Source organism: Berghia stephanieae, chromosome 2, assembly GCF_034508935.2.
Source record: "Berghia stephanieae isolate SIO BIC M18660-M18661 chromosome 2, UCSD_Bste_1.3, whole genome shotgun sequence".
In the NCBI taxonomy this organism is placed as follows: domain Eukaryota; kingdom Metazoa; phylum Mollusca; class Gastropoda; order Nudibranchia; family Aeolidiidae; genus Berghia; species Berghia stephanieae.
In genome coordinates, this window is record NC_088361.1 from 78,161,305 (window position 1) to 78,176,304 (window position 15,000).

Here is a 15,000-nt window from a genome sequence, read left to right on the forward strand (position 1 = left end):
GAGCATGGGCCCATTCTTATGTAGACTGTCAAAACACTTAGTTATTTACTTTTAATTATATATTCTTTATATGTAGAATTTTTTTAAAAACCAACTCCAATTGAAATTTGCAAGTGACACTTTTGATCATCATCATCATCATCATCATCATCATCATCATCATCATCATCATCATCATCACCACCATCATCATCAGCATTAGCATTATCGTCCTCAGCATCATCATCATCACCATTATTATCACCACAATCATCAACAACATTATCACCATTATCATCTCCACCATCATCATCATCATCATTATCATCATCATCATCATCATTATCATCATCATCATCATCATTATCATCATCACCGCCATCATCATTGTCTAGTCATGATCATCATAATAACCACTATCGTGTATCTTCATCATTAGAGAGGGGTGTTCCAATTACTCTCTCAGCTCTAATGACCACACAAATCGAGAGATATAAATTATGAAAATAACTGTTACGTGTGTTGCAAACACCATTTGAGAAAAAAAATAGGTAAAATAATTTTCAATTATCAAACTTTATTTGTGTCTTGGCCTTGATTTATGGAACCTAGTCATTTGTTCCAATTCAGACACCGTCATTCGGAAACCCCTTTGACAATTGAAACAAATGCAACTAACTTTGAGCTAAGACGGATGTTAAACGAGTTTACCTTCACGGATAGGGTGGATTGATTTGATAATCAAAAAATAAATTAGGTGAATTTATGAATTTAAGAGTAAAAATAGAGAGCGGAAACCGATAAATGGTTACGCAAAACTATGATCCTACAGCATTATTTCTTAAATTAGTGGAGATGTTTCAGATCTGTCAAAATCTTAAAAGATTCTTGATTCTTTCCCCTATTTGATGATTATCCAGTCATACAAAATCCCTCTTTATTCAGATCTTTATTTCTATGACTTTTGATGAAGCTTACTTAACTAAAATCAAAACAGTTGACAAAGATCATTCAATTCGTTTTTTACTTCATGGAACACATTATAGATTTAATAGAAATAACATTAATGGCACGCATATTACGCGTTTCTTGCACTGTGTGATGATCAACAAGCGATGTGATGAAATTACATGCAAAATATCTAAAAGCATTCGTGTACAACAAAGAAAAGAACAAATGTTATAAAAACTTGGTTGAAAATTATGTTGACCACACAATAAAAGTTTGAAAGGAGTCGGCTTCTCTTATTCTTCTTTGCAGATCATTCCAAGCAAGAGACCGCACTCTGATGTACTGTGGCAAGAAAACTGGTCCTTCTAATATGGGTCTATTAAAGTGCCCCGTATCCTGTCAAAAAAATTTTAATCTGGGGCTTCCGATTAAAATGGCCAATTGCAATCGATCGATATTTGTAAATGCATTGTTGTTTTTTGTTTTTGGTTTGTTTTTTTTTTTGGGGGGGGGGGGGGGGTTTGGTCTTTTTTTTTTTGGGGGGGGGCGGTTGTTTTGTTTTGTTTTGTTTTTGTTTTTCAGAGTACGCTTCCATAAAGTGTGTCCGTGTGTCGATGTCTATTTAAAAATGATAATAGCTTTTATTAGCTTTAACCCCTTCTTTTTAAAAAAAAATAATCTCACCTCGCTCCAACTATGGCAAGCAAAGATCCAGGAGTCACAATACCACTGACTGCAATAAATGAAAATTTCATTTCAATGATTTAAAAATTTAGGTGAATTGTTAGTAAATTGTTAAAGGAAATGAGATTTATTTTGCAATAATCATTTTGAAAATTGAATAAATATCTAACCAACAATTGGCCTCGCATTCTATTATTTTATCGTTTCCTAATTCCATGATTTTGTTCTAAATGCGTTACTCTTTGTTGGCATAAAAGGCTTATATAGTCGTACAAAGTTTATATTGTAAGAAATTCTCTATAGCATGGTAATCAACCCATATGTGCATGCTTCAAATTCATGATTTCCATTAAAACATGCTGGGTGGCAATTTTATATCAAGACATAAATTCATCGAAATACTGAAGATTTGAAATATGATTCAGAAGTAAGCTCAACGGTCCAGTTTTATCTGGGATATGCCTTAAATGCATGTTTATGCTTTATCAGCCGGAACGGGCAAAACAGCTTGCTTGCGGTCTAGACCTGGTATTTGAGACTTGCTGCGTCCGAAATCTCCACAATTATAATTAAAAAGATTGCTTAAAGGTTTTGCAATACCAGTTGGTAATTTTCTTTGGGACGCTCAGTCATCCAAATTACTTTGATTTTAGAAGCGTAGCAAAAAAAATAGTTAAAACCTTGAAATCACTAACTAAGATTATAATAGTCTTACCGTTTTTTAATATAGTCTTCTCTGTAGCAGCCTCTGTGGTAAAGCATAGCTTTCTCTTAGCCGGTATTTTGACCTTGATACAAAGGTCAGACCAGCTGAGGGTCAAGGGCACGATTCGATCCACGTCGATGAGAGACGAGTGCGACGCTGTGCGCTATGTAATAGAAAGATAAAGGTATCAAACTTTATGAAAAAGATGGAACTTTTGCTGTTTGACAGAATTTCAGTTTTAATATTGTTTATTAACTTTTGATATAAAGAAACTATTTTTAAAAATGACGTCCATTTGGCATGAAGGAATATAGATAATCCATCAAGTAGGATGTCTGGTGTCAACGGATGTCACCCATGTTGTCCAAAGTGAGCAAATTGGGGGTTAATAATCTTGGCCAAGGAAAAAACGAAATGACTGAAAATGGGCTCGATCCCGGGACCTTCCGGATCACAGTGCAATACCTTAACCACTCGGCCACTTCGCCCTTTTTATATAAACTACAATCCTTATAAATATGTTAGGATAAATAGAACATACTACAAGAATAAAGGGGACAGCCTACAAAGAACTTCAGATTGAAAAAAGACGAGAGAATTCCTGGACAACGTATAGGAATACTATTGAGACAAAAATGAAAGAATCGAGGCTTAGAACTACTGAAAAGGTTATTTACTATGGACAAAGACAGATGACGGTCTTCATTCCGGGTGTCATTATATGGATTGGTGTATTCCTGGCTCAGTAGTGCTCGACAACCTAATAAGAGCGAATACTTAAATGTTAGAAAATTGGAAAAAAAAAACCCAAAAAAAACACACTTTGCGAGCCGATAAAGCTGCTACGGTACTGCTGCATCTCATCAGTAGGGAGAAGAGACTAAAGACTAAAGACCCGTAATTTGGAAGTTTGTTTATATTCATTCTTTGTCGTATCCAGTGTGTATGATATTAATTTGTGCGACTTGTAGCATTTATATGTGGGTGTATGTGTGGGTGTATGTATGTGTGTGTTTTTGTTTGTTTGTTTGTTTGTTTGTTTATGTGAGTTTGTGAGGAGTATGTGTTATATGTATTTGCCACCTCTAAATTGTGAGATATTTAAGCTGTGGAACAAGAACAGAACATTTTGTCACCTATGTGTGTCTATGCTTACTTTTCTTTTACGCCCGCCCTGACTGATTCCAAGTGGAGCGCTATGACCTTGTCCTATTTGAAAACTGTCGTCCGTTAACAAGTTGTGTTCTGTCCAGCCGTCATCGCCGAGAAGTGGAACATCCTGGAATAAAATTAGATGATGGTTAATTGTGACTTAGAATTATTACAAACATAAGAACATGAGCAAAATCTGCATGTAGGTTTAAGAATAATTGTTTATGTACTATTACATAACATTAAACGATAAGTGTTAATTATGCCAAAAGAACCTTGGTTATCACGTAGAATTAAAATACATTCCAAAGATTCTTTGAGATCACGTTACCACTGATTAGAAGGTTTTAATCCCCCTTCTACGCAAGCTGATATTTTTGGATTATTTTTTTTCTTGTAATCTCCTTTCTGCTTTGTCTGCACTGTTCTTTCCAAAGATGTTCATGTTTTTTTTTTTTATCTCAACAATACGAGAAAATACATAGTGACGTAAAGTAATCAAAAATGTAATAAACACCACCTCAACCATCAAATTTGCATTTCAGATCATGGAACTCCTTGTCTATGGCAGTTTTGAAAATTATTTATAGCCTAGGAGTTTTTAATTTTAGATTTTAATTTGTTCCATGCATTCACTATACATACAATTAAAGAGTTTTCATGAATATTTGTAGAGATTTTTTTTTTATTTCTTATTTGTCTTCTCGTAAATTTTACATTATAGAATATATAGAATTTTCAATTCGTCAAAACTGTAGGCAATTTTTGTATAGCTTAATGGGTCGGCTTGCGTTGTTTAGTTCACAAAAAAGTGGCATGCATTTCCTCTCACAAACATTAATATACACATACTCTCACAAATAAATAAGCAATAAAGTTAAACCACCTTGATTCATTCCTTAAATATTATTATTATTATTATTATTATTATTATTATTATTATTATTATTATTATTATTATTATTATTATTATTATTTATTATTATTATTATTTATTATTATTATTATTAATATTATTATTATTATTATTATTATTATTATTATTATTATTATTATTATTATTATTATTATTATTATTATTATTATTATTATTATTATTATTCTCATGAGTATTATTGTCATTATTATTATCATCATCATCATCATCATCATCATCATCATCATCACCATCATCATCATCATCATCATCATTATCATTATCATTGTTATTACGCAAAGTCATCCTTTATAGATAGTATGCACTTGGCTTAGAAGTTCACAACATTGCCATCCGGAAGTAAAACTGGCCAACACACAAACTGTGTGTAACCTTGAAGGTTTATAGTCTGGTTAATACAGTTTAGTGAGAAGTACTCATAAACGCGGATGGCAAAAACAATAACAAAGACATGAGTGACGTCATCTTCGAACTATCAATAGATACAACAGGAAACAAAATGTGTTTAATGTATTGAAATCAACACTGATTGAAAATTTATACATATCTAAGAAATTTACTCACTCTGTCCACCGCGCTCCCCTCCTTCAATACATTGCATACGGATTTGGTTTCTCTCATCACATTCTAGTATACAGCATTCCTCTTTTTCATTTCTCTTTCTCTCTCCTATCTATTGAGATCCACATATCATTTGAATTTTTAGAAATTATCGCAGTCTCCATTAAGACTTCCGGAAGTCCCAGGTTTGAGAATTTTTAACCTAAATGACGGCCATTTTATCCGATCGATAGTTTAAGGACGAGTATTTGAAGGCCAAAATTTTAAAGGATTATATACTTCCGGTACAATCAAGATGACTGATGTTGTTTAGACAAAAGTCTTTCAATGATAAAAATTATTTTGATAGTCGGATTAAGAACTAAATACATAAGGTTGGTAATTGATAGACCATTTGACTAATATGATAAACAAATAAAAGGACACTTTTCTTCGTATTTTATATCAAAGTTCCTATTCGTGTTATTTCAAGACGTTTATCTCAATAAACGTTTCCGTTCAAGAGCACCATTTGGAACACTTTAACATTCCGTTTAATGACACCATTTGTATTTTACAGTGTATAGGTAAGTAGCCTATAAGCGCCGTGGAAAAAAAAAAAAGAAAAAAGATAAATACATCTCAAGACCGAGGTGCACATATTAGCTTGTATGAAAATCGAACTCAATTATCGGCTTGTTTTAACATTGTTGTTATGGGCAATCATTTGTATTGGTTTGAAAGTATTTCCATTACTATAAAAATTGATACAGCAGACATGGCGAAGCATCACATACCAATAATATCAAATACTCTGCGACATTGGAATCTTAAGGTCAACGAATCCAAAACAGAAATTACAGTGGTTATAAAGAAACGAGCAGAATGGAATAGTGTAAGAAACTCGGAACTTGATTAATGAGAATGAAGTCATCAAACGGAGAAAAACGCTAGCTCAAACTGCATTCAGAAAACTACAAAACATTTGGAACAGGACGAACATCATTAATGATAATAAAAGAATACGCCTTTACGAAGCGCTAGTGCTGCCAATCTTTATGTAACTGTGGTACTTGGGGTTTTACAAAAATGAATTTGGACGCCCTGGACTCATTTCACCGCAAACAATTGAGACGAGTTATTTGGGTATATTGGCCAGACAAAATCAGTAATGATGATGTATAGAACAGATGCGGAGTACACACAGTCAGTATGCGTATAAAAAAACAAAGATGGAAACTGTTCCAGCACAAACTTCAATGGATGATTACTTCAAACAAGGAGCCAAATACAGAGGACGTACACCAACTTCACTTCCAACAACATTGAATCAAGGTCTCAAAAAATATCAAATACATTTAGAAACAACAACCGAAGAGCTGATTTTAACAACACAAGGAAACATCCAACTGCCTCAGCACCTTAACACACATGATGACATTCTAAAGCTAAGAACACTTGCACTAGACAGAGATTTATGGAGGCAGATTACTAACTGGATCATAGAAACAGATTGACAAACTCGAAGTGACGCATACATTCACGGCAAGCGTCCATAGAGACTGCGCAGTCATATTTATTTATAAAAATTGAAAATGAAGTAATTATTATGAGATAAAAAAAACGTATAAAAGATGACTTGAAGGCCCTCATTGAAAAATCAACGACTTAAAACAATATTCCAGATGGAACTCAATTCGTATATTCGGATTACACGAAATTCCAAATGAGTCCATCAACGAAATAATTTTATATTTATTAAACACAGAACTGAGACTGAACCTCATCATCAGTGACATTAGAGCGATTCAGCTTGTCAGAAAAGTTAAACAAAATCACCACCCCCTTCTAGTTATTTTAAAATTCGTCAGTGGGCTAAAAACGGATTCAATATTAAAAGGGAATCACATTACATGAGAATTATAAGTAACCTTGTACAAAGAGCGTGGATCAAAAAAAATAACCAAATTGTTGTGTTGACTGAAAATGAAAATAAGGTCAGACTCAACAACAGTGAACTTCTTGAAATGCAAATTCCCACTACATCAACGAGAATGATATTTTACAACAACGGCAGTGACAAAAAAAAACGACAACAGCAACAAAACCAATAAAATAAACACTGGCAACAAAATTAACTACTACCAGGGCAGAAACAATAACAGTTATGTAAAAAAGCATTCGAATTCACAACACTATTCTTCAACATCATACTCAGACCAAGAAGATAATACCCAGGAGTACACTTTGCTATGTGAGACGGTCGGCAGGACAAAAACAACCACCTATCAATTTCACAGGACTCCAGCTGAAATTAGTTGTAACAGCTTTAATTTCAAAGGACACAACTACAAGACAAGATCAGCACAGTCCTAAAATGTAACTTTTTCCAAGATCAATGAGAGATGTGGAAGGAGACTTGATGCACGTTGATCCAATAATATTCCTCTATGGATAATTCTAATAATTGAGTAATGTTGTAATATTTTAAGATCATACATATGTTGATGTTGATGGTCTTATAAAGAAAAGAAACAAATTGTACCTATTAACACGAAACGAGAGACCAAGTGCAATATGTCTCACTGAAATTCTACCCAAAAGTTATCCTGATATCGATATAGCTTGAATTTTCTATTCCCAGTTATACTTTATCTACAAATGAAAACTTATTACGAGGATTTACTGTTTATGTTACTAAAGATTTGAATTCCAAATTGTAGAATTTAACAGTATCTCTAACTTAAATGAAATGGTTGTGTATACGTTTACTTGTAACAATTGTACTGTTTTTATTGGGAATAGATAAAGAAAACTTAATTTTAACGAGAACCAGTTTGTAATGAAGATCAATATTTTGTGGTCTCTTGCCAACTGTAAATTTTACAAGAGGTTTATCACAGAGAATTCACTTTCAAACATTTATAGATTTCCCGGTCTCTTTTTCAAGAAATGTTGCGAGATGTCTTTCTTTTTCATATTATAATAGATAAACCATCTCGACATAGATCTGGTCGAGATAGAAAAAAGAGTGACCCTAACCATGTGGTCCTTTCTCGTGATCTTCGAGGAACTAATCACACAAATAATTATTAAATGTACCGTTAAAAATATGACTATACAAATTAAAACTTGGCATTAGCCGAGTAGAATGCTACTTCTCTTCTCAACTCAGTCTCCGCCTCTCTCGATAGCCACAGTCCACCTTTTTGTAAGGCGTTTTCCAATTACTACCTTGGCTTCTTCTTCATCTTCAAATCTATGTCCCCTCATTGCCTCCTTCAGTGGACCATCAGGAAGAGATGCGAATTAGAGCGAGTGCTTGAAACAGTATTGTAGAAGTTGATCATAATTATACTTGAAATATTTTATAAATAGCTCCTTTTATCAAAAGATTGAGCACTATTATTTGATGGTTTTTGTTTTTATTATATATATATATATATATATATATATATATATATATATATATATATATATATATATATATAATTTTTTTATTTTAATATTTACCACAATGTTGGAGTCAGTCTACATCGATGTTTCAGGTCTTTTCAGCCATCGTCAGGACTGTGTGTTATATGAGTTTGGTTTGTTGACTGTTGTTGTTTGTTGAAGTGGTTCCGGTTTGTAGTTGATTAATTAGAACTTCCGGCGATCAATTAACTTCAGCACAAACATTGGACAGCAGTTCCTGAAGTTAATTGATACACATTTTCCAAAAAACCACAAGCTACATAAAATTATCAACAGGAATACCATAAATATAAGCTACTCGTGTATGCGCAACATAGAACAAATAATTTCAAGCCACAACAAAAAAATATTAATAAACCACCGACAAGAGCAAAACCCACCCACCAGAAAAAGCAACTGCAGAAAAAACAAACAATGTTTAGAATCAAGTTTAATTTACCAAGCCACAGTCACTGAAACTAAAACAAACAAGCAAGAAAAATATGTAGGGCTAACGGAAAATTATTTCAAAACAAGATACAACCTCCACACCTCATTATTTAGAAACACAAACAAAAAAACATCCACAAAACTCAGCGAACATATTTGGAAATTAAAAGACAACAAACTAGACCACAACACTTCATTGAAAATTTTATCTAAAGCAACAGGATACACACCAAAATCAAAACAATGTAACTTATGCCTGTAAGAGAAATATACTATAATCAAACACCCTCATGAAGCCACACTCAACACGAAAAATGAGATGTACAATACGTGTCCACATCGCCGGAAGTTCTTATTAATCAACTACAAACCGGAACCACTTCAACAAACAACAACAGTCAACAAACCAAACTCATGTAACACACAGTCCTGACGATGGCTGATTAGGCCTGAAACATCGATGTAGACTGACTCAAACATTGTGGTAAATATTAAAATAATAATTCGCTTCATTGCTACATGTCGAGCACTTTTCGTACCATATTTGTATCAAACACGATTATATAAATATATATATATACGTGTGTGTGTGTGTGTGTGTGTGTGTGTGTGTGTGTGTGTGACTGAGTTTTCAATCATAAGAATGGATTTATAAAAATATTTTCTTCTACGTTTTCATTTGTTTCTTCCTTTTTAACATATTTTTTTTCTCAATATGTAATGTACAATATATTGTGGCTTAAGTTTTCAGGGTATTTAAGGAACACTTGTTCCATTTAAAAACCCTATCACTGATATGATATGATTTGATATGATAAAAATAACTTTTGTTTGTTGGGAGGGTTATTCAGAGTACGACAGTATGATCTTGGTCCTCGGATATCCAAAATAATATTATATGGCTGTGCCGAAGATTCGTTTTTGTAAAATTTGATATGTAAGTAAAGACAGCAATATCAATTCTACTTGTTTAAGTCCTGGATATGTTTGATTTTTATCACCTTCTCCGGCGCGATTAATGAAAAACAATCCAAAAAACGGAGCGTCTAGTACTAAAAGAATAGAAGAAACAGCTTGGTAAAAGGTTTAAAGAGGGCGAACAAAGTTTATAATTAGAAAGTATAATCAATAAGGACTCTAAAACTATGAATCCCTTTAAGAATAACCATTGACAAGGAACTCCGTAACTTGGAAAGGATAGGGGTTTAATGAATTAGGCGTTAGGTATCTTTTTAAATAGTATATTTATAATTGCTATTCAATATCAAACTAGAATTATTATGATCGTATCGGAGAACTTGTGAAATGTTGTTTTGTTTGTTTTGTTTTTGTTTTTGTTTTGTTTTTGTTTTTTGTTTTTTTGTTTTGTTTTGTTTTGTTTTTTGTTTTTGTTTTTAATTTTTTCGTCAGTGTGTATTCAAAGGTCTTTTGACCTAAGAAACCCGTACCATAATATGTTATATATTATGTTATATTTTCTCTTCATTTTCCAACGCTAATAATATTTGCTGTGTTTCTGGCGGCAGATTCTTAGTTTTTAGATCTATCGATATTTAATTAAGCATCGGATTTGAATTTGGCCATATTTCCATAACATAATCACCTAAAAAAAAAAAGCTGTGTTTACAGACCACTTGTAAATATGATTACACATCGGTAGGTTATGAGAGATGATAACTAAATTTGGACATTAAGAAATAGGCGTTTGCTTACCCAAATGTTCAGAAGGCAGTTATTTAATAATGAGTCACATGAAACAATCCCATATAACAGGCTTTGGCTGATTGAATGTTAGAATGGCTCCAATAACCAAACCAAGCCAGAAGTACATGTAACTGAGAGCGCAATGTTATTCAATCTCCTATGTAAACAAAACCTAGAGAGGGAGTTGACTGACGAATGTATAGTTGAAAGGTAATACATGAAGGGTGTCATTGAAAATTATGTCCTGCACATTTTACCAGTTTTGTTTAACGCTCTTTCAAATTAATTTTAAAATTTCAATTTTAGAAGTTTTAAAGGTGTCTCCTTCGTTTTATAGTAAGTCTGCGATATTACCATTACTAACAAATAGAACAAACATTTTAAAATCTGAGGTTACTGGAAGAAATTCCAGTATCTCCATGGTAATTCATAACCCCAAAATGATTATTCTTAAGCAAAATATTTAGACATAAAAATATAGTCTGAACGTTTTATAGCATATATTTTCACGCACGATGTTCATCCATAACCCCAAAACCATTATTCTTAAGCAAAGTACGTAAAATAAAAATAATAAATATGAACATTTTATAGCATATGTTTCACGTGTCACCATGCTCAATGACTTTTATGTTTCATTTATGACATATACGGAACCAAAGTTATATTTCATGCAGTACAAGTCTTCTGTAACCGAGGGGTACTTATGGTCGCTTTCGTCTGTTGTAATGCTCTCTTTTTGAACGAGCACACAGATTAACTCCAGTACTCCCTATGATGCAGCACACCGACAAAAAAAAGACTCTTTGTTAGCTTGTTTTTGCTTGTTTGCTTGTTTGTTTGGGGGTTTTTTGTGCCTGTCTTCCTTCCTCCCCCCCCCCCCCCCCCCTTTTTTTTCGTCGTTGAGATAAAATATTTCTAGCTAAGATTAGTTAGGTGTTAGGTGTTTTATTTGGGATATGGCAGTACAACGAAGTACTAATTTACGCCTTAAATTAGTAATGTATGTGCAAAGGACCAATTTTGTGATCATTATCACCCATTGGGTCACTGACCACGCTAACAGTCCCTTGAATAAACTGACGAGGCATCGAATCGCTAAGCCACCGACCTGTCTGTACCAACGTATCGTCTGGATACTGAGCTTTTTAAAAAATGTGAGCTTTTATGTGTCGTAATAACCACTTACTCGTAGTGTGGTCGACAACATGCAATAGGACCCCAGCCAACATTAAAAACTGAACACGTGGACAAGTGAGACACCAGCAAGGTTTTCATTTTGAGCTTTGAGTTTTGAGCTTTATTGTACAGTGCAAAGGCCACTAAATGTGCTCAAAGCGAGTTACAAGGTTTCCCAAGCAAGCGATAACACTTAATATGATGGGTGAGACATGACGCCTGTGAAGAGCCTTTACAATGTTATTTTCGGCAAAGACAGCACTGTTACCTGCCGGGTACTCATTTTGCACCTGAGTGCGGTTGTACAATGTGAGTAAAGAGCCTTTTCTAAGGACTCAACTTTAGCGCTGCCCAGATCGGACTCGAACTGAAATCTACCAGTCCGAAGGCGAGTGCCATATCACAAAGGCGCAACACCTGAATATAAAGTGAAATATGAGTAAACAGCCCTTTCCGAGAATTGAACTATAAGCCGCCCTTACAAAGAGATAAGAACCGTTGTCCTATATCTAGGTCTCAAGCAGAATGTCATACCAAAAATACAAAGCAGCACAATAATCTATTCAAAGTAATTTACCGTTCTTGTAACATTCCTGCGCATTATCATATCTGCTTATTTCTAGTTAATAAGAAGAACTCGCCTATTCGTGGTTCTTGACCAGTTATCTGGTCCTAGGTTTGAGAGTTTTTGCCAAGATGAGGGTCATTAAAAATCGATTGATATTTGAAGGACGAGTTTTCTGGACATTTTTAATACGTGTTTTTTTTCAGAATATGACAATTAAATTGTTTATCTTTGTATCACTAAATTATACCATTTTATACCTGAGTCATTAGAGTAATACCTACCTGCAAAGTGCTTAACTTATCAATTCCATTACAATGGGTATTACAATGGAAAGACTTTCTCGAGAAAAGTCCATTTGAAAGACTCTAAACGGCATTTATATTTATAACAATGCGTACAAATTATTTTTAATGTTATTAGAAAGGAAACTAAATAATTTAATCATCACCGTACCTCATAGGCGTCCGTCGATAAATAACTTCCCATGTTTAGGTGTTAGAAAGGATAAAAACATTTTCCATTAATTCACCGGCCAAAAATTCAAAATCCACGTTATTACTGAATAGTCATGTCGCAGCAAACGATAATATGATGAAATGCGATTATCTTGCTTTACTTCAATTGATTTGAACGAGTTTTGGGCCACATTACAGATAATATACTCCGTTATCAATTCATGACTAATTAAACAAGATTCCCACAAAAACGTCTCTAGGCTGTTGCTGTGGCTGCTTTTATTTTTTATTGTTATTATTATTTTTTAATTTTTGGATTTGTTCAGTTTGATTATTTATGTTTATAATTTTTATTTTTGAAGGATATTTTATTTTTGGTTTTTGTTTTGGTCTTTGATTGTATTGCTGTTTTATCAGTTTGCTGGTTGTTTATTTGTCTTTTTGCCAAAAATGAATAAGCCATAATATGTAAGAGCCCCGCGCCAGAAACTTTAACTCACTCAATCCTAGAGATTTTTGCTACTTTTCGAAATTGGAAAAAATGTGTTTAAAAATGAGCATGTACATAGATAGTTAATTTCAACTACCATTAACATGTAAAAACTAACAACATTGGCTCTGATACTACGCCGATAATTTGTCTCAGAAAAAAATGTAATAAATAGTCATGGGGTAAAACTAACCCGGTAAACTACGGATATAGTCGGTGTTCGGGTTGAGTGAGTTAATATTTTTCCTTAGGCAGGATTATCAATCTTCAAATAGCTCGCTTGGTAAAAAATGAATAATACATTTGTTGGCTGGAATGTTTGTTCAAAATTAATGTTAACATATATTTGCCCAGGCATCGATGGAAGCTTTCTCGTTTTGTTTTGATTTTTACCAAGCTTCGACTTTTGTCTGAGTTTGTGGATTTGAGACCGAATAGCTGCCATTGGTACACTTGTGTTTCGTTCTCGGTTTTATTTAGGGTTTGGGGGGGGGGGGGGTTGCTTTTTGTTTTGTTTTGTTTTTTGTTTTTGTTGTTTGTTTTGTTTTGTTTTTTTTGTTTTGTATTTGTTTTTGTTTTTTGGTTTGTTTGTTTTTGATGGGGGTTTTTTTTTTGTCTTGTATTTTGGGGGGATTTTTTTTCTTTGCATTGGAGAGGAACTTTAAATCAATTATCCCCCCGCCCCGCTTGATTTAGATGTAATTAATTATCTGTTTGTAAAATAAATATGGTCGATGTTGTAAGACTGTGTATAGAAATTTCCTTTTACAACCCACCGCATTCATTAAGGCTGTCTGAAACAGTCACAAGAAAAAAATCCATGTGTCCCCACTTGGATTCAAAATGAGACCAGCTGATCCAAAGGCGATTGGCTTACCTGGCGAACCTGTCAGTTTGAACTAGCGTCCAAAATAAAGTGTAGCAAGCAATTGCCAATATCCTTTAGAAACCAGGATAATCTCCTGCTCCATTGACCTCATGAACTTTCAAGGACTACTTTTCTACTTTTTTTCATACCACTTTTACTGAGATAAAAGTATACTTCATTGTGGCTGTTTCACTGCATTATCAATGATAAATCATTGGCTTTAATCGTGTCATTGATTGAAGGTATATCTCTAGTGTGAATAAAAGAGAGACATTGTATCAATTAATGGTATGCAATGCCTGATTTCGAAGCGATTAAAATTATATTCCACCCGTTTCAAATCCAAGGCAAATCATAAATAAATGGGGCAAAAATTAGTTAAATAAATAAATGGATTAAATAACAATAAGATCAAGGGGTCATGTTTTGTGTAATTCAATACAGGCATCCAAGTTATCAGAACCTCAAATTGAAGCTATTTATTTACTGGGATTTTGGTCCCTTCTCATAGTGTAGAGAGGTCAAAGGTGTTTATATAAATTTTGTTGGGGGGTTTTGTTTGTTTTGTTGTTTTTTTTTGCTGGTTTTTTTTCTGTTGTTGTTGTTGTTGTTGTTGTTGTTGTTGTTGTCTTTGTTTTGTTTTATCTTATTATTTTTTGTTGTTGTTTTATTTTTATTTTTTATTTTGTTTTTTTAAGTTATTGTTTTGTTTTCTTTTTCTATTTCTTTAGTTTGTTTTTGTTTTGTTTGAGTTTGTTATGTTTGTATTTTATTGATGTCTTTTTTGTTTTCTTATGTTCGTTTGGGTTTTTGTTGTTGTAGTTGTTGTTGTTGTTGTTGTGTTGTTGTTGTTGTTGTTGTTGTTGTTGTTGTTGTTACCG

The 15,000-nt window shown here is 33.3% G+C and overlaps 1 protein-coding gene across 7 annotated transcripts in view; it reads right to left on the reverse strand.

Annotated features, from left to right (window-relative positions):
• The window catches only part of LOC144965582 (protein white-like), a 66,374-nt gene that overhangs the window by 42,466 nt on the left and 8,908 nt on the right, over nt 1–15,000 (reverse strand). For 5 of the 7 annotated variants that reach the window (XM_078901080.1, XM_078901079.1, XM_078901082.1 and 2 more), the window contains exons 3-5: nt 3,477–3,599; nt 2,330–2,483; nt 1,615–1,663 (exon numbers count right to left, since the gene is read on the reverse strand). In XM_078901080.1, coding sequence (XP_078757206.1) covers nt 1,615–1,663; nt 2,330–2,483; nt 3,477–3,599 — 326 coding nt within the window. Of the gene's footprint in view, nt 1–1,614; nt 1,664–2,329; nt 2,484–3,476; nt 3,600–4,973; nt 5,960–12,759; nt 12,935–15,000 lie in introns of those variants that run through there. The other 2 variants (XM_078901085.1, XM_078901084.1) reach the window with 2 other exon arrangements.